This window comes from Primulina tabacum, chromosome 14 (assembly GCF_025594145.1).
Source record: "Primulina tabacum isolate GXHZ01 chromosome 14, ASM2559414v2, whole genome shotgun sequence".
Classification (NCBI taxonomy): Eukaryota; Viridiplantae; Streptophyta; class Magnoliopsida; order Lamiales; family Gesneriaceae; genus Primulina; species Primulina tabacum.
Genome location: NC_134563.1, coordinates 5623202 through 5643329, shown reverse-complemented (window position 1 = coordinate 5643329; position 20128 = coordinate 5623202). Strand labels below are relative to the sequence as shown.

Genomic DNA, 20128 nt, shown 5'->3' with positions numbered 1-20128 from the left:
TTTCATCTTATTCTTATTAATCAATTTTTTAACACACTTACGCGTATTTGACAATACTTAATATAGTCAACCTATGTTTGACCTTTTATTCAACCACTTTCGACCAAAGCGAAAGGTTTTAGGCCAGGTTCAAGCTTAAATGTTCTTAATCGAGGCTTGATTAAGTATTTTAGAACATCGATTTATAAATGTCTACATAAATCATAATTATGCATAAAATATACAAAATTGTGTTAATATATTATGATGTATTGCACGAGTAAATCACCCGAATAAAAATCTACTATAACATTTTCTGCAACATTTTCTGTTACAATATCAGTTAATTACATATGTTGGGTTTGTATTGGTGTGAGTGGCAGGGTCAGAACTATGGCTATGTTCGGATTAGAATTTTAAACTCTAGAATCTTTTAATATTTTAAATTGATATACTCGGGTTAATATCATACTATTCCAAAATTATATAAAATTTACATATAAATTTTTTTAAAAAAAAATTGGAAGCCCGGGTGTATGTGCATGTGACTCCGCCACTAGGTGTGACAAATTTTAAAATATGTTGAATTAGACACATGATTGTAAATTGTTATTGTAACATAAAATGCTACAGGAATTGTTGCACAAGAACTTTTCCTAGCCCCACAAAACCTACTCAAACTAGCTAGAGTATTAATTGTTATATATATATATATATTTTTTTTTTTTCTTGATAAAAATATTAAAACAATAAATATCTTAACGTCGAATACTCGAGGGGTCTTTGAGCATGAGACATCAAAATTTGAGCTCGAGCACAAGAAGATGCTCGGACAAGCCGTGTCCGACGACTTGAACTTGATCAAGATCAAAATGGAAACGCGATTTTCTCAAATTGCTGGTGCTGAGTTGCAGCTTTAATTCCCTAATTTATATGTTTTCTTCTCACTATCCAATATTAAACCCACGAGCATTAAGTTTATTTTAGTACTATTCAACTACTTGTGGGTTTTGAGGAGATATTTCGAGATTTTATAGATGGTCAAAATTGTTGCGATTTCTGATACAATGACATAAATATCTTTAATCGATCATTTTTTATTATATTTTCGATATTTTCGACCAAGCACTATGTTCATATGCATGTCATGCAAGAATTTAGAACACGAAAATTAAATTCATCGAGAGTTGATTTAGGAACGCGGATTTCATTTAATTCGCGTTCCTAAATCAACTCTCGATGAGTTTAATTTCCGTGTTCTAAATTTTTGCATGCTCCCCAATATAATTATCACCCTCAATTATGGCCTATTTATATATTATGCAAGGAAAAGCAAATATGAGCGTAACAGAAAGATTTACAAATTCCACTTCTTTGCCGAATAACAGTTCATTCTGAATTGAATTTATAGCCATCTTCAAGATTTTTGTTTCAATCAAGAAAATCGAAGAGAACCCCTTCCCTTATCTTCAAATGAAATTCAAGAAATTCTCTCTTGTGCTGTTTCTTGCCATCACTCTCTTGCTCTTCACTTCCACTTCACAGCGCCACCCACACCCCAAACTTGCCTTTTCCCCGGCTGGCCTCGCCTCGTCGGCGGCCTCGTCGGCGGCCTCCTCGGCAAGATTCCAACCACAGATCTCGTTTCCAATCTTCCCTTTCACCATCACCACCTCACGCCACACAGCCGTTCATGTCACCGGCGGCGGAGAATGGACCCTTTTACAGAAATCCATTGGTGTCTCCGCCATGCACATGCAACTCCTCTTCAACAACAAAATCGTCATCTTTGACCGAACCGATTTCGGTCGTTCAAACCTATCATTACCTTCTGGGAAATGTAGGTACAACGATGAGGCCATCATAGAAGATTGCACTGCTCACTCCCTCCTATACGACGTCGCTTCCAACACCTACCGCCCGCTAATGGTGCAGACAGACGTCTGGTGTTCCTCCGGCTCCGTTAATTCCGCCGGAATTCTCATTCAAACTGGTGGATATCATGGCGGAGACCACAAAATTAGGATATTTACTCCATGCAGCCACGATGAATGCGACTGGATTGAGCTGCAGCATGAGACTCTATCTGTTCAGAGATGGTATGCGTCTAATCAAATTCTTCCCGATGGGCGTGTGATTGTTGTCGGTGGAAGAAGGGCTTTTAACTACGAGTTCTTCCCCAAGAATTTACTCGAAAAACAGGTTTATTATTTCCCATTTTTGAAAGAAACCACAGACCCGGCAGAAGAGAACAATCTGTATCCATTCTTGCATCTATTGCCAGACGGAAATCTCTTCGTTTTCGCAAATCAACGCTCTGTAGTGCTGGATTACGTGAATTACAAGATTGTAAAAGAATTTCCGGCGATTCCAGGTGAGAAAAGATCGTATCCTGCGACAGGTTCATCGGCTATGCTGCCGCTGAAGCTAAATCCCCCCATTGCAGATGGGTTTTTTACGCTTCCACCAGTTTCACCGTCGGTGGAGGTGATGGTGTGCGGGGGTGCAAGAGGTGGCGCGTACATCAATGCTACGAACGGTCATTTCATGGCAGCTTCTAAATCATGTGGAAGAATCCGGGTTACGGATCCGAATCCTAAATGGGTCATGGAAAATATGCCAATGGGTAGGGTAATGCCAGACATGCTTATCCTACCGACCGGCGACCTCATCATTTTAAACGGAGCAGCTAAAGGAACAGCCGGGTGGGAATCCGCAATTGACCCGGTACTTAACCCGCTTTTCTACAGACCCGACGAATCCGACCCGAAGAAAAGATTCACCGTGCTCAACCCCAGCAAAATCCCAAGACTCTACCACTCCTCAGCCACCTTGTTGCCAGATGGCAGAATCCTAGTTGGGGGAAGCAATCCACACGTAAGGTACACCTTCACCGACGTGAAGTACCCCACGGAACTAAGCTTAGAAGCTTTCTCTCCGCCGTACGGGGCGGAGAAATACAGCCATTTCCGCCCTTCAATTCTCTCCATTGAGGGTCCAACAGACAATGTCTTATCCTACTGCCAGGAATTCTCCATCACCTTGAGCATGAACATGTACCAGCCTGAGGGAGAGTACACCGTAACAATGGCTGCACCTTCATTTTCCACTCACTCTTTCGCCATGAACCAGAGACTCCTGGTGTTGCACATTGCTAGTGCAGAACAATTATCTGTATTTGCTCATAAGCTGACGGTGTATGCACCGCCAACAGCTAACATCGCGCCACCGGGCTATTATATGCTGTTTGTGGTGCACCAGGGTGTGCCTAGTCATAGTGTTTGGGTGAGGGTTAAGTGAGTTTTGAGTGGAGACGAACTTAAAATTTTTTTATTTGGATTACTGAATTCTTTTGAGATATTCTTGAAATGCTCAGATTTAATTCCTAGAATGTAGTTAAACAATTCTAGCTTCAAACTTGTATTATCATACTTATGTCTCTCGGCTCCAACTATTTTTCAAATTTTGCTTCCTATCTTCCTTTTACAAGTTTGAATTCGAGCTCGATCCTTAAAATAAAACCTGGGAATCTCTTAAATTAGGAAATATTGTCACCAATCGTGGCGAAAATGTCGGTGGGCTCGATGGCAGGACAGAATTGAAATGTCTTTACGAGTCTTTAAACATTTGCAGACAGAAACCACGTGCATACGGCCTTTGCCTACGGGGAAATTTTAAATTTTTGAGAGCTGGAATGCACTGCAATAAATGTAATTTCTACCAAATTGCTCCCACAAATAATTGAAATGAGATTTAAGGATTTCTTTTTAAGGATTTCTATTTAAGGATTTTTAGGGAAGAGATCATTTCATCGTGTTAAGAGGCTTTTTGGGCTTTAAATGTGAATCGAATAAGCTGAATAAGTTATTAAATGTGAAGGAATGCACTAAGCATGTTGGGTTCTTTGACACTCAATGGATTTGTCAACCCAAGATATGAGGAATACAGACGAACATAATGTGATACCGAAGGTTGTTACCGAGGGACAAAAAAATCCAAAACATAAATGTTCAGTAGTAAAATAACAAATAACAAATAACAAATAACAAAAAACAAAAAAGTAATACGTACAATAAGATAATATATGCCTAAAAAAAGATAATATAGAGTGAGATTCAATGAGAAAATTTATTACATATTTATATAGCAGTCCCATTGTTTCACATTCATGGACATCCAAAGCACTCACCCAAATATCGACCATTTTATTAGAGCAGGTGTCTAATGAACCAATTTGTGAATTTGGTTTTAGTGACTCTATGTATACACATCTTTATTTTAATATGGTTTTATTCAATTATGACATTTACGGTAGTGCCCAAATTCAGTACACGTATAACTCATTCATTTATTTAATTATTTAAAACATTTAACTAATCTTAAGTTGATTTTAGCCGTGCATGATCTATGAAAATACATTATTTTAAATTATTCATGTTTATGTGATGCACGTTAAAATGTTTTTCGAGTTTCATGCTTCAGGCGATTATTCGAAGCGGGATCCAGGAAAAGACCGGTTGTGATTTTGGTATTTTGAAATGCGGTATTTTATTTTAAAGCTAGGAAGGGGCATTTTAAATAATTTATTTAGTTTTAGTATTTTTTTTTAAAAAAAGTCTAATTTTATCACTAGGTGATTTAATTATTTTAAACTTTTAAAGAATTAGTATTGTGGCATTTTATTTTAAAATTATAATGAGTTAGCATTTTATTAGCATTATAAATGACATGTTAGGTGGTATTTTAATTAGCCTTATTATTAGTAATTTTATTAATTATTTAACACTAACTATTCCCTAATTACTATCCTAAACACACGCACACACACATGTTTACACACACTAAAACTCACGCTACAACACACAACACACACTTACACATTCATTCTCAATTACACATTTTTAATAGCAAATATTAGGGTTCTTGGAGTCACTCAGCAGCCGCCCCCTTCCTTCATAGATTTCAGTAAATTTCGTCACTTTTATTCAAGAAAAATCGAGCCACGTTCGTCCCGAATTAACCTCGCTTCTTTCTCCGCTTCGGTATCGCCGTTTCGGTAAAGTTTATCATCAAAAGGCACGTATATTCTGTTATTTCTGCATCGATATTGTCGTATTATGCGTTGTGTTGATTATTGTGCGTAAAAATATATGCGTGATGTAGAAGTTTGAGCGGAAGATGCATCGAATGCGTTTCGAAATATTTTTAGATCTGAAATTTCGTAACTTGCTGTTTTGTTGAAAACTGCGATTTTTCAGTCGGGATTTTGAGAAAACTTTCAACACGAAAATGGTAGAACTTTTTGATACCTTCGATTTGACAGTAAATTTGAAATTTTTGGATGAAAATTGAGTGAGTTATGACGTTTTTCGTGAGGCTGCTCAAACTTCGTTTTCAGAAAATTATGTATTGATGTGTTCTTGAGTTTTATTGTTGCAGGTTTCGTTGGGAATCGACGGGTGATCGCTGCTGCGTTTAAGTAAGTCAAGAATGATGTTAGGATTATTATTGGTGTCTCCTTTCGTGTCGTTAGGCACCAAGTTGTACTAAGAGTCGTAGGAAGAAAAGTGATGTCGAAACTTCGGGTTGAGTCGTTCATTGTTACTGGTCTGACTGGGTGGTAAATTTTAATGGCTTGTGCGGGTTGGAGTCAATACCTTAGTGTCCTAAGAGAGATCTCAAGGTGCCAATTCTCAGCCCCTTTTGGTTTGGTAAGAAAAGGGAATTAACATGTTAAGTCTCTCACACAGGTTTCGAATTTCCCGAGGCTACACGGACCGGCACACGGGCCGTGTCACGGGGTCCGTGCCTTTGTTCTCTCGCAGTGCCAAATTCCCGAGGCTAACGGACCCCCACACGGACCTAGGCACGGGGTCCGTGCCCCTCCTTCCTTTCGAGCATGTCCTTACTGTATGTACACGGACCCTTACCCGGACCTATGCACGGGGTCCGTGTACTGTGTTTTGTTGGGAACATTTTAGGTTTAACTTCTAGGATTGATTCGGTGTTTAAGATCATGGTTAGTAAGATGATTAAGCGAGGTCAAGGCCCGGGCAATCTAGAACGACTTATGTTATGGATTTGACTAGGTGGTGAGCACGAATACCTACGTCTAAGTTATGCAAGTTAAGTATTTGAATTCAAGTTAGTAGGTGCAGCAACGGCCCCAATCGAAGTCCAACGAATCCCTCAACGCCAAGTAAGTATGTGACGTGCAAGAAAATTATTTTCAAGTTTTTGAGGTATGCTAAATGTCTTGTGACCAAATTATGAATGGGTTTGGAAGTCGGTGAACGTGGCCGAGGACCTCTCCACCCCGTTAAAGCATGAACGGGTTTAGATCAGGATTGGAAAGCGTTAAAGCATGAATGGGGACCAATCCACCCGTTAAAACATGAACGGAGATCTCATGTATGTGGCAGTGGGTTCGCCCCTGTCATCCCAGTACTGTGGTTTAGTCTGATCAGGCGAATTATGTTATGGGTCACTTGCTTTGAAATATCCTCTACGCAAAATGATGAAGCCATGTATGTTTAATTATGTTCAAGTATGCAAGCATGTTTAAGAAAAGTTTATGGCACGTCTAAGCATGTATGTACGTATGTTCAAGTTTTATCTTGCAAGTTCAAGTTTAAAGTATGTATGCCCTATTTTAAAGTTGCATGTGATCTTATTATGTAGTACTTGTTACTTTCAGTTTATACGTGTTGAGTCTTTAGACTCACTAGACTTGAACGATGGAGGTGAGGATGTTTATGAGGAGACATGAGGTGGGGACCTAGGAGCAGGCTTGGACTGAGCGGGAGGCTAAACCCGAGGACCGCCATGTTTTTAAGTCTTTATGAAAATGTTCAAATACTTTTGTCAAACTCTATTTTAGATCTTTGTTGAGACGTACAATTTATTTTATCGAATTTTGAATGCTCACGTTTTATTTAAGAAAAATTTTTAATTCTTCCGCAAATTTTAGTAGTAAAAAGTACGGTACGTTACATTTACTTTATCTATGCAAGCTGTATAGATAAAGTTCTTGAATATATAATAGGTACCTTAAGATCTGTCTCCCAACGTAAGATCATGAAACTCATTAGGAAGTGTACCATATATTATAAACAGGTTCCTAGTCGAATCAACCGCCTAAAATGAAGATAAAGATCAATTGAGTTCGAGACTATCATCTATGATGTAAACGACATATTTCAATGGTAATTGCATGGAGATGTTCATTCATACAGATGGGTGATCATTTGATGATTCACTGAACAACCCTCCATAGAGCATCCAAGTAGTTCACATTTATCGAGTGAAATAGTCCTCAGTTATGGTTGTACACCATTAGTCTTTTGACCTGAGACAATTACGTACTAGCATGCACTTTGATCCGTTTACCGACTCTATTGATGGTCATTAGGTGGCGAGGTTAGGTGTAGTTTCGAAATACGTAGGAGCAAATACATTATAGCCGGGAATTCACCATTTGCATACGGGTGAAAGTATCCTATGTGATCTGATGAGTTAATAGTGCAAGGAGTCTCTGGCTAAAACAAGAAATGTGTTTTAGAGAAATGTGTGTTCCTAGTTGAAAATATCATGTCACTATTATTATTCAAAGATACAACTCATCGTCATTGAATTCATATGCAAATCTTGATATATCAATGGTTGCAGATTCGATCGGGTGCAATCAGAAATGAGTTCTGACATTCTTGATCAAGAAGCTGATGAAAAGAATGTGGCTAATTAGGGTAAACCCGAACAAGAATAAACATTATTCTGAATCATATGGAGATCTGAATCCACAACTAGCTGTATCTATGAACCATTGAGGGTCACACAAGTATCAGATTATGTGTTCTCGTTGAGAAAGTCAAAGTTCAAGGAGTTGAATTTGGCTACTATTGTTTGATAGAAATCAAACAAGATGGTTATAAAGGAGTTTATAAGTTGATTCCATAAGTTGGAAGAAATTTAAGTTAGCTTAGCTGCTAATTAAGGAAGAAGAGTGGAACTGTCAGTTTTGGTTAACCAGTTTTGGTTAAGGAGTTCACAAAACTAATACCTGTTCAATATGGTAAGTGAAAATTTTGATCTTCGAAAATTTCAATTTTCATTATATGAACAAAAATTGTAACCTTGATACATCGACCGTGTCAGATCGTCAATCAGGATTATAATAAATTCAAAATTATTTGTTCTGTGAAGGAGAAAAGAACTCACGACCATGTTGAATTGATGAAAAAGAAGCAAATCAATTCACGTAAGCTATTTTGGATTATATTGAGTTAATTAGCTTCAATCATACATTCATTAAGAATCAATAAGCTTCAAAAAAGGAAATTTTCGGCCATCTCAAAGAAAATAGGAGAAAAATTTCGGCCAAGCTATTCCATCACTGCCCTCCAACACTGTACTGACTCCAGATTTTGGAAATTCAGACTGTTGGGAAAAACCCATAAACCGCAGAATCCATCATGCAAAATCATTCAAAATTTGACCTGAAAACTTAAGCGGAAGTATACCTGAAGTCATAATCCTGAATTATTTAGAACGTCTTGATCTTCTAGATCTACGCACTCTTTCCTTGAGAGAATCCTTTAATTTTCTCTTCTAAACTATTTTCTTAATGGGGAAGAGAATAAAGAACGTGATAGAACGTGATTTGGGAACCATGACCCATATATATAGATAATGTTTATCATTATCTTCTGGTATTTCTATTTCAGCCCATCATAAAAACAGAAATTACACTTATGTCTCTATATATTAAAAGCCCACAACATAGTAGATACATTAAAGCCCAATAACCTGAAACCTTAGTTGATCACTTTATTTTGAACTTAACTTAATAGACAATCCACAGCACATAATTATTCACATATAAGCCCATATAAATAAAATTGATCCAACAATCTACCACTTGGGCTATATGTGCAACCTTATAATTATGTTTGTGAAAATAACCTTATGAGCCCAAAATTGTTGTCATTCCAAAATTTATCTATAACCAATCTGTTCCATCAATCACATCAACATAGGATCAAAACAATCTTTACTACACTCAAGATAACTGGACCAATCAATGGTCATGTATGCCAACACAACTGAATGGCATGGATCATGAAGTGAATGCATTGAAATTTTATGCAATGTGACCATAACATGCCTATTTTCAACTGGTCCTCCCTTAACCTTATTGAGATCTTACTTTAAACCATAATCAGAGTGTGACTTAACTTGAAATTTATTTATTCAGAAAATAAATTTACATAACTGTAGCTGAAAATGTCTACAACTAAAAAGCATTTAAAGAAACAAACTCTCACTAAAACTGAATTTCCTCAATTGACATAACACACTTGCTAGCACTGTGCTCATGAAACTGTTTAGGTGGTAGTTCCTTAGTAAGCGGATCCACAACCACAGAGTTTTTATCGATATGCTCAATAGACAACTTTTCACTATGAATTCTTTTTTTAACAACCAGAAACTTGATGTTAATATGTTTTGACCATGATTGGATGCCTCATAACACGCTACAAACTCAGTTGTCATGGTGGAAGAGGCTATAAGTGACTGTTTAGCACTCTTCCAGGAAATAGCACCTCCAGCAAGGAGATAGATGTAGCCCGACGTAGATTTCATACTATCATGGCATCCAGCAAAATCGTAGTCAATATACCCAATGATCTCAACCTGATCCAAGCTCCGATATATGTGCATGTAATCTTTTGTTCTCTTTAGGTACCGTAAAAACTTTTTGACTGCTTTCCAATGTTCCACTCATGGATTACTTAAATATCATCACATCATTCCTGTCACGTATAAAATATATGGACGTGTACAAACATGTGCATATATCAGACTCCCTACTGCAGATGCATAAGGAATCTTCTGCATTTTTTTTTCCTCAAAATCATTCTTTGGGCATTGTTTAGACTAAATTTGTATTCCTTAGCCACAGGGATATCTGTTGGTTTACAATCTTGCATCCTATATTGCTTGAGAACTTTCTCGATATAGCCTTTCTGAGATAATCCAAGAACACCTCGAGAACGATCCGGATGTATCTGAATACCCAGTACAAAAGAGGCATCACCAAGATCTTTCATCTCAAAATTCTTAGCTAGAAATCTCTTGGTGTCATGCAACAACTCTATATCGTTACTAGCGAGTAGAATTTCATCAACATATAAAACCAAAAAAATATACTTACTTCCACTGAAGTTATGGTACACACAATGATCGACCAAATTCATCTCAAAACCAAACAAAATGATCACTTGATAAAATTGGAAATACCATTGCAGGTATGCATGCTTGAGCCCATAGATGGATTTCTTTAATTTTGCGAACCATATTATTTGTCTTTGGACACAAAATTTTTTGGCTGCACCATATAAGTCATTTATCAATGTCACCATTTAGAAATGCAGTCTTTACATCCATCTGATGAAGCTCAACATTGAAATGCGCCACCAAAACCATTATAATCCTTAAAGAGTCTTTCGAATAAACCGGAGAGAAAGTCTTTTTGTAATCAATGCCTTCTTTCTGTGTAAAGCATTTAGCGACAAGACGATCTTTATATTTTTCCACATTGCCTTTCAAATGTTTTTGGTTTTAAATATCAATTTGCAACCAATGAGCTTCGTACCTTTAGGCAGTGGGACAAGATCTCATACGTCATTATCCTTCATGGACTTTATTTCCTCATTCATGGCATCATTCTATTTTTGAGAGTTAGAACTTTCCATAGCTTGACGGAAGTTAATAGGATCGTCCTCCATTAGTCCAATGTCTGCCTCATGTTCTTGAAAAAATACAATGTAATCATCTGACACTACATTTCTCCGCTCTCTGATGGATCTCCTTAATGACATAGGTTTTGGAGGTGTTTGAGTTTGTTCATCTGGAATGTGAGGATCTCTAATATTGTCTTCTTGTATTGTTTCTTGGTCAAAGTGAGGATTGTGATCTTGATCAAATTCCAAGACACCTGACAATATCCCTTACTTTATCTCCCCCCGCAAACTCAACATCCTCAAAGAACCGAGCATTTCCTGATTAAAAAATCGACTTACTTGTGGGATCATAAAACTTGTACCCCATGGATCTTTCAGAGTATCCAATGAAATAACAATTGATCGTCCTTGACTCTAGTTTCTTTTCATTAGGCTTGTAAGGCCCTCAGTTGGAAATCCCCGAACGTGCAGATGCTTAAGACTAGGCTTTTTACCCATCCAAAGTTCATAAGGAGTTTTGGTCGCTGTCTTAGTTGGAACCCTGTTAAGGATATATGCGGCAGGATTTTATGCTTCTCCCCAGAATGATTCTGGTAAGGTAGAATGACTGATCATACTCCTTACCATGTCCTTAAGCGTTCTGTTTCTTCTTTCAGCAACACTATTCATAGTGGGCAAACCCAGTATAGTCTACTATGGTACGATACCGCATTCCTCTAAGAATCTAACAAAAGGTCCTGAACGTTGTTCACCTGAACCGTCATACGTACCATAGTATTCACCACCACGGTCAGATCTAACGCATTTAATAGTTAAGTCAAGTTGATTTTCAACTTCAGATTTATATTTTTTGAACATATCCAATGACTGTGCTTTTTCGTGAATTAGATAAATGAAGCCATATATTGAAAAATCGTCTGTGAACATTATAAAATACTGTTAACCATTCCAAGTAGCCGAAAGGAATGGACCACAAATATCAGTATGTTTAAGTTTTAAAACTCCTAAACATCTGTTGGTTTCAAATCTCCTTTTGTTGGTTTGTTTTTCCTTTATACAATTAACACAATTATTAAAATCTGTGTAATCTAAAGATTCAAAAATTTCGTTTGACACAAGTCTTCTTATTCTTTTTTTTCAGAAATATGACATAATCTTTTGTGCCATAACGCAGCTGAATTCTCACTAGTTTATTTTCTTTTAGTGCCTCTATTTGTTTGCAGGGATTCATTAAACGAAGCAATAACATCCAAAAAATAAAGATTATCGTATCCTGATAAAGAACCAGAACCAACAAATTTTGAATCAAGAAACAAATTGAATATTCCATTTCAAAAGAACAAGAATAACCAAATTTGTCCAATGCAGAAATGGAAATCGAATTCCGTCTAAAAGACGGTACAACAAATGTTTCATAAAGATCCAAATATATTCCAGTCTTTAACAATAATATGAATTTTTCTATTGCCTCAACTTCAACTTCGTTGCCGTCACCAACGTAGATGAATCTTTCAACATCACTTGGTTTTCAGCAATCTAGGCAACCCTGCATAGACACACTGATGTGAGTTTTTGCACCAAAATCTATCCACCAACGTGAGTCTAGGCACTGAAGTTAAATTAACCTCAGAACAAACCATATTCAGAAGCATACATTTTTTAGCACGCCAAACGTGGTATTACTGCATTGCTTCTTCATATGCCCATCACTGCCATAGAAAAAACAACCGGAACTTTGAGAATCACTATAATTCTTCTGTTGTTTCTTCGGAGGCTGTGTATCCGCAGCTTCTTTATCCTTCTTTTTCTTTCTTTTATCCTTCGAGGTAGAGGCATAATGAGGATTTTCTGTCTTGTCTTACTTCAATCTTTCCTCTTCATGGACACAGTGCAAGATGAGCTCATTCAGAGACCAAGTCTCTTTCTGACAGTTATAGCTCACCTTGAACTGGTTAAATGTGGAGGAAGATATATCAAAACCAGATGCACCAGTAAGTCCTCAGAGAGGTCAAGCTTTAGTGCTTTCAACCTTGAAGCAAGATGAGATATTTCCATAATGTACTCCCTGATATTGTCTTTATCCATGTACCTCATTTAAACAAGACTTGCCAGAAGAATACCAAATTTTGGATTTTTCACTTTTAGCGAACCTTTTTTCAAGGTCCCGAAGGAATCCTTAGCGGCAGCAATGTCGCTAGATATTGTGCCCCTAAATGTTTCTGGAGTGATCCTCTTCATGGTCATCATACACATGCGATTCAACCTCTCCCATCTTTTAAACTCTCTTTTTTCATCAGAGGTACTCTTATCCGTAACAGCAGGAAGAGATTCAACCCTTATCGCAAGGTCCAAATCCATGACTCCGAGAACTACCAATAAATTCTCTTGCCATAATTTAAAATTAGAGTCATTTAACATAGGAATAGACTTAATGTTGGAATGAATATTTGCAGGAATCAAATCTAAACAGAGAACAAAAACCAAATATACATACTCAACCAAATATCAAAATAAAATAATCAGTAAATTCAAATAATGTAAACCCCATAAAAGAATATCGAGCAGTCCATTAATGTTTCATCTTTGGACAAAAGATTAACTTGTAAGTGATATCATGGTGCAACAATCAAACAATGATAGTAACTATCATGTCAAATAACAACTTTCCTTTGGGCCGATTTATTATTCACATGAAAAACCGAACAATATCACATGTTTACCACCACAAGTGTATATGTAATTATATTAAATATTAACCTTTCTTTGGGTCGATTAATATTCATATAGATCATATATACCAAAATCCTTTTGTATTTCAATTGATCTATTTTAAAAAATACCTAAACCTTATCATTATTTGAATAATTGAATATTTAAATTTAAAACGAATAAACCTGGACCGCAAAAAATTTATTTTCGAAATTTCGTCTTGGTCGGCCCAAATCCGCACGGCCCGACCCGTTTCGTACGGCCAGACCTGGATCCGTACTCTTTTTAAAAAAAATTTAATCCATTTTTTTTTTTTCAATTTTCAACTAAAATATTTTGTTGAACAAACTAGAAGGAAAATCAAAATCTTATACTAAATCTTTAAAATTTTCAACCAAACATTTTTACCAAAACTGAAACTTTAAAAGGTTTGGTTTTCAACCAAAATATCTTCCAAATCTGAAGTCATATCAAAATATTTTCTCGATCTGAAACCATATCAAAAAAAAATTCTAAACAAAATTTTCTTTTCCAGATCTGGATCCAAATAATATCCAAAACTTTAAATAAGTCTCAACGATTCAGGCTTGAGTGACTCTGATACCACTTGTTGGAGAAAACCTATAAATCGCAGAATCCATCATGCTAAATCATTAAGAATTTGACTGAAAACATAAGCGGAAGCGTACTTGAAGTCATAATCATGAATTCTTTAGAACGTGTTTTGATCTTCCAGATCTACGCGCTCTTTCCTTGAGAAAATCCTTTAGTTTTTTCTTCTAAACTATTTTCTCAATGGGGAAGAGAATATGAAACGTGATAAAGCGTGATCTGAGAACTATGACCCACATATATAGATAATTTTTATAATTATCTTATAGTATTTCTGTTTTAGCTCATCATAAAAACAGAAATTACACTTATGTCTCTACAATTAAAGGCCCACAACCTATTAGATACATTAAAGCCCAATAACCCGAAATTTTAGTTGATCACTTTATTTTGGGTTTAATTTAATAGACAATCCACAACGCATAATTATTCACATATAAGTCCATATAAATAAAATTGATCAAACACAGACGTCACAGCCTCAACGCATAAATTATTTGTGATTATTAGTGCAATCCAAACAAGAAATACAATCTCTGATCATGGATCTAATTTGACGATCAAAAGGCAGAGATCCGTTCGAAGCGAGATATAAGAAGTCATCTTCGCTAATCTCAGATTTGTTTGGAACCCAGCGTAATTTATGCACAGGTAAACAATCTAAACAACCTATTAATATTTAAATAGCATACGATGTCCAAAGAAATTTTCAAGCGTCGAAAAAAAATTTGAAACTCCTACTGAGTACGAGAAATCAGTACACCAACACATTTACCAATAAACTTCCGTATGACCATAAATATGGCAATTATGGGAAATGAAATGTTTTTCAGCAACCTCTATAAAAGTTATAATGGATTTTTCCTTTGCCAAGAAAAAAAATCCATAATCTTAGAGGTTGTTTAAATTAACCAACTCCCTTGTATCATGTGGAATTCAAAACTCCATTTCATTCAAAATTTAGCTAGGCGGATTAAAAATGGACCGTGAAGGACATCGACTTCTCAACCAACAGGGGATAATCGTGTTTCTCACGCTGGAATCACTTAAATGAAGATTAATACGTTTGCACACAAATTGGCTAAAATCATGTTATTGATTTACTAACAATAAAAATTCCAACAAAAACCACAAGCAATGTACTTCTTTACCAAGAACAAATGATGTTAATTGCTAAAACACAAATTCACATCAAACTATAAACTTGGCCTCTTCTTGCATGACCAGCAACTAATAGACCTATATACCACATTACCATTTAACTCAAGAAACATGAACTAGGTTCATCTCTTGATCCCCGTCGATCGGTACTTATACTTGGTAGCCCAGAACAGATAATGCATAAAATTCAGTCCGCTTAACGCGCACATTAGCCAGTAGAACTTTTCCAACTGATAATGATTCAAGTTCTTGCCAGAAAGCCAAGGCGTATCGCGGGTGAGACTGTTAACAATCGATACGATCACGGTACTTAAGTAGTATCCTGTTGCTAATGAAACCCAAGATAAAGCAGTTGCCAATGATCTCATGCTAAATGCTGCCTCCGTGAAGAAAAATTCTAGAAGCCCTGCTAGAGTGAAAAGATCAGCTGATCCTAGAAACAAATACTGAAAAGCGATCCAGAGGAACGTAATGGGAAGTGGTTTGGCGGAGTCGAGTAGCCCCAAATCGGTTGCTACACTTTTGCGTCTGATTTCGACCAATGCAGCCACAGCCATGGCTATAATGGAGAGGACTAGGCCAACTCCGATTCTCTGGAGGTGAGTTATCCCCATCTCTGATTTTGTCATTTTTCGAGCAAATGGGATGATTACGTGATCGTATAGCGGTGCGAGAATCATTATAAATACAACAGGGAAGATTGGAAGAGAAGCTGGAGGGATTTTTAAGGTTCCGAGCTTCGTGTTCATGGTGGCAGCTTGCTGGACCGAAAATGTTGATAGCTGAGCAAGACAGCAGTTAAGCATGATCGTGCAAGCGAATATTGGGAGGACTTTTACGACAATCTTGACTTCTTCCACTTGTTGCACTGAGCATTTTAACACGTTGCAGGCCGGAACATTCACTGCTGCTCTGTTGAGAAATTTGAGACTCTCTGATGGAGAATCTAGTGTTTTCTCGAGCTTCTTGTTTTCTACATCACCACCTTCTCCAGAGGCAAGAGCTGGAGACGGGCTCGTGGCCACATTGGCAATGGCGTTGCTTGAACTTGTTGGCGTTCCGGTATTGAATAATGCAGCAAGCAAAACCTACTCCATAAACCACTCATAAGTCATGGATGAAGTAAATTCTTCCTAAGAATAATGTTAAAAAACCATTTAACTACATACAAACTAAAACATCCGCCACGACTTACCTTGCCTATACCCGTAAGTGGACTTCCAAGAGGAATCTTGTTCCTATAATACCGGGAACCGGTTAGAAAGATCGGAATGGACAGCAATATAGCCAACGTTGAAATCCCAAACCCCCATTGCCATCCCAAGTTATCCTCAATCCACACGACTAAGGTCACCGCGAACAGGGCACCACATGAGAGGGAAAACACAAAGTAGTTGAAGAAAGTCGATCTCTGCTTCCTTCCACGAGGGATCTCCCCATCAAACTGTTCAGCTCCATGAGATGGTAAAGATCCCTTAATGCCTCCGACACCAAGAGCCACTAAATAGAGGCCTAAAAACAGCATTGCAGCCTTTGCACCATGAACTTGTTCGCATGGAATATTGTTTGTATTGGAAGGGTCACATTTTGGAGGCTTTAGGGAACCAACTTTTGCTTGTATTGTAAGTATTACCAAACCCTACATATTAAACAATCAGAAGATCACAAAAACTAAACCTGGTTTTGTTTTATGTTCTTTAAGTTAAAATCTTCTTCGGTAATTAAACAATCTTTCTGTGAAATCTAACTCCTAAATTAATATTATAAACTCCACGATTCACATGTTGTATCGCATGGACCAGAGATTTAGAAAACCCGTGAACGTGGCATCGATTTGCTTACGGTGGGGTATCATTAAAAGATCATATTCAAAGGATTTCCCTCAAATAAGGGGCAGGTATTAGGAAGCAAAGTTCGTAATCGCCTTATATTCTTCCATTCACAATAAAATACAACAAAGTTGCCGCCATATATAAATATGTGGCCATCCTAAAATCTTAGTGGAAACATGCTTAAGTTTATATCATATTATATATCATGATATGTCAACATTGTGATACTGATTAGCTGTAATTAGCTAAGAAATTAAAATATTCAATGCAATATTGTTCTTCAACCACAATCTTGAATGAGAGATTTCGGAGAATTTTCCAGAAAATATTTGTGAGCAAAAACCCATCAGAATAAAGGAGTATTCATGATAAGCTGGTTGAAAGTTCTTTTCTTGTGGTCTATCAGAACAGCTGGGGAAAACCATTTAAAAAATATATATTTTTCAAGAAAAAAAAGAGGAATAATAATAAAAATAAAATAAAATAAAATAATGGGTTTTATAATATATATTAGTTGATCTTAGATATGATGCATGTGATTTACGTTAGGGATTGAATTTCATGATTTTATTATATATTATAATTTCCAAATTTGGAGTTTTCTTAATTCCCATTTAATTTTTTAAAAAAGAAGAGGAAAAAAAGATGGGAGCTAAACCAATTCTCGTGTGCACATATAATATTGCGCCAAACCAGCGAATCAACTTGCAGATAGCATGACCCGCAAGTGGTCTAGAGGTGTCACCACTAAGTTTCCTATTTTTTCGGGTAACGATCAAATATAAAATATTTGAGTAGGTCTTTTGTGATACAGTATCACTATATGTAAGACAGGTCAACCCTACCGATATTCACAATAAAAAGTAATAATTTTAGCATAAAAAATAATACTTTTTCATGGATGACCTAAATAAGAGATCTGTCTCACAAAATACAACCCGTAAGACCGTCTCACACAAGTTTTTGCCTAATATTTTTTCCCTTAATTAAAATTTTGAATTTTATTGCCTATTTTAGATTCTTAAATTTTACTTTTTTTAATTAATTTTCATTTTATACCCTTTTATTGCGAAAAAAATAATAATAAAAACAACTTGTTGATAATCCAAAATTCAAGGGATGCATGCATCAATAAACGTGAATTAAACCGCATGGTTTTCTCACATTTCCCTATATCCTGATTGGATTTTCATGCAATTAATACGGCTGCCAGATCTATGCTCATACGACGCAATTTCTGAACCCACATGCAGTTTCGTGTCAAATATATTAAATGAGACACATCAGTTTAAATTTTCATACTAATAATACCCTAAATTTTATGATTAAAAAATTAAACAAAAAAAATTTAATCTTTTTTTTTCCCAAAAAAAATCAATTTTACGTACCAAGAATTCCACCAGAGCACTGAGGAGGTAGATGTGATAAGTCGTGAAGAAAGCATCGGACAAGAAGCCACCGAGAAGGGCCAAAAGAAAGGCCGTGCCCATAAAATTGGTGACAGCGTTGGCGGAACCCGACGGCGAATAATGCATGTATTCCGACAGGTACAACACCAAGTTGCTTGCATTTGCCAAATATGCCAAATTCTCCAGTACCTCCACAACTACATGTGAGTTCCAAAAAAAATATAATTAGATCCTAAATTTGAAAATGAATTCTCGAGTTCATTACATCGAATCCCTCCGGCTAAAAAAATAGTTTGTACAAAAAGATCATGGACAAACGCATTCTTAAAAAAGTGAACGATTTGTCATAAATTTTGTTTGGAATAGGAAGACAAATAGTTTCCTTCCTATTTCCAAACTAATGATCAATCGACGGGACAAGAACGCAAAATCACGAATCCCGCAACCAAAAGAGGCTCTTTTCAGTTGAAACATGCTAGAAATCCTCAATTTTCTCAATAATTTTAGTTCAAAACTTACCCAAAACAAAGGAAGCAGCCACCATGCCGCCATGTTTGCTTCTCACAGCTGGTTTCCCCCTCCAATCGACATATCCATCCCATGTCTCTGCCAACTGGTAATTCTCCACTTCCTATCAAAAAATTAATAAAAATTATTTATCAACTAAACACATGAAAAAACAGAGCAAAATAATCAAGAAATGCGGGAAACCTGAATGGTAAAAATGAAGAAGAAAAAAAGAAGAGAACCCACCATTGTTTTTCTTCCTGTGGACGAGTTGAAAAATGGAATCCCCACAAAAATTTATCTATTTTATTTTGGAGCAAAGAATTTATGTGTTTTTGGAGGAAAGAAGAGGTGATCACATGTTCAACTTGAAGATGATGAGAGGGCTCAAAAATCCAATTTAAATAGTGGGAGAGAAATTAAAGAGCAATATATTTTTTATTTTTTTAGTTTATCATACTTTGTAAGTTCCAAGTCAAAAGTGCGTAGTTTATTTTATTATAACTAGCGATGTGTGTGTGTGTGTGTGTGTATATAGTGTATATATATATATATAGAAATGTACGTAATATTTAGGAAGATTTAATAAAGTATGAAGTGTACGTAATATTTAGGAAGATTTTTATAAAATAAAAACGTTTATAGATGAAATTAAAGTTTGTATAAAATCATATATCAAAATTTCCCATATATATTTTATAGAATGATCTAGCATATTGCATAGATTAATGGCGCGATTATTTGGATATTGTTGTTTAATTTCATTTCGGTCAAAATCTAATTTTTGTCTCGCACAACTAAGGGATCAAATACTTGAATTCGATTGTACAATTCTTGATAAATTATTTTTTCAAAACCAGATAGGATCAATCAATTTGCCTAGATAGTAATATTAATTGTGAAAATTTATTTTTATTTGTGTGATTGTATATATATATTGGAGACCAAATTAAGATTAATACAAACTAGCTATTTGTCTTTTATAGTATCTCATTGTACTCCTTTTAAAATTTTTTAATTGTATTTAGTTTTAGAGTTTCGAGTATTATTCTATTAGCTTTGATATAAATAGACCCGATATATTATATTAAGCGCTTCAAATGTATGTTTTATTCTTGTTTATTAAATAATTTAAAATTTTACAGCAGAAATATTATAATAATGTGGAGTCGTCCCT

At 36.0% G+C, this 20128-nt stretch overlaps 2 protein-coding genes across 2 annotated transcripts; one reads left to right on the top strand and one right to left on the bottom strand.

Moving 5' to 3' along the window:
• The first annotated feature begins 1269 nt into the window (after positions 1-1269).
• LOC142525564 (aldehyde oxidase GLOX-like) lies at positions 1270-3430 on the top strand. Its single transcript, XM_075629876.1, has one exon. The coding sequence runs from the start codon at positions 1453-1455 to the stop codon at positions 3277-3279; it is 1827 nt and encodes a 608-aa protein (XP_075485991.1). The 5' UTR covers positions 1270-1452; the 3' UTR covers positions 3280-3430.
• Positions 3431-15088: 11658 nt separating this feature from the next.
• On the bottom strand, positions 15089-19350 carry LOC142525075 (protein NRT1/ PTR FAMILY 4.6-like). The gene is made up of 5 exons (XM_075629246.1): positions 19198-19350; positions 18964-19075; positions 18424-18641; positions 16399-16842; positions 15089-16291 (listed from the first exon to the last, which is right to left on the bottom strand). The coding sequence occupies exons 1-5, from the start codon at positions 19198-19200 to the stop codon at positions 15326-15328; spliced, it is 1743 nt and encodes a 580-aa protein (XP_075485361.1). The 5' UTR covers positions 19201-19350; the 3' UTR covers positions 15089-15325.
• Between the last annotated feature and the right edge of the window lie 778 nt (positions 19351-20128).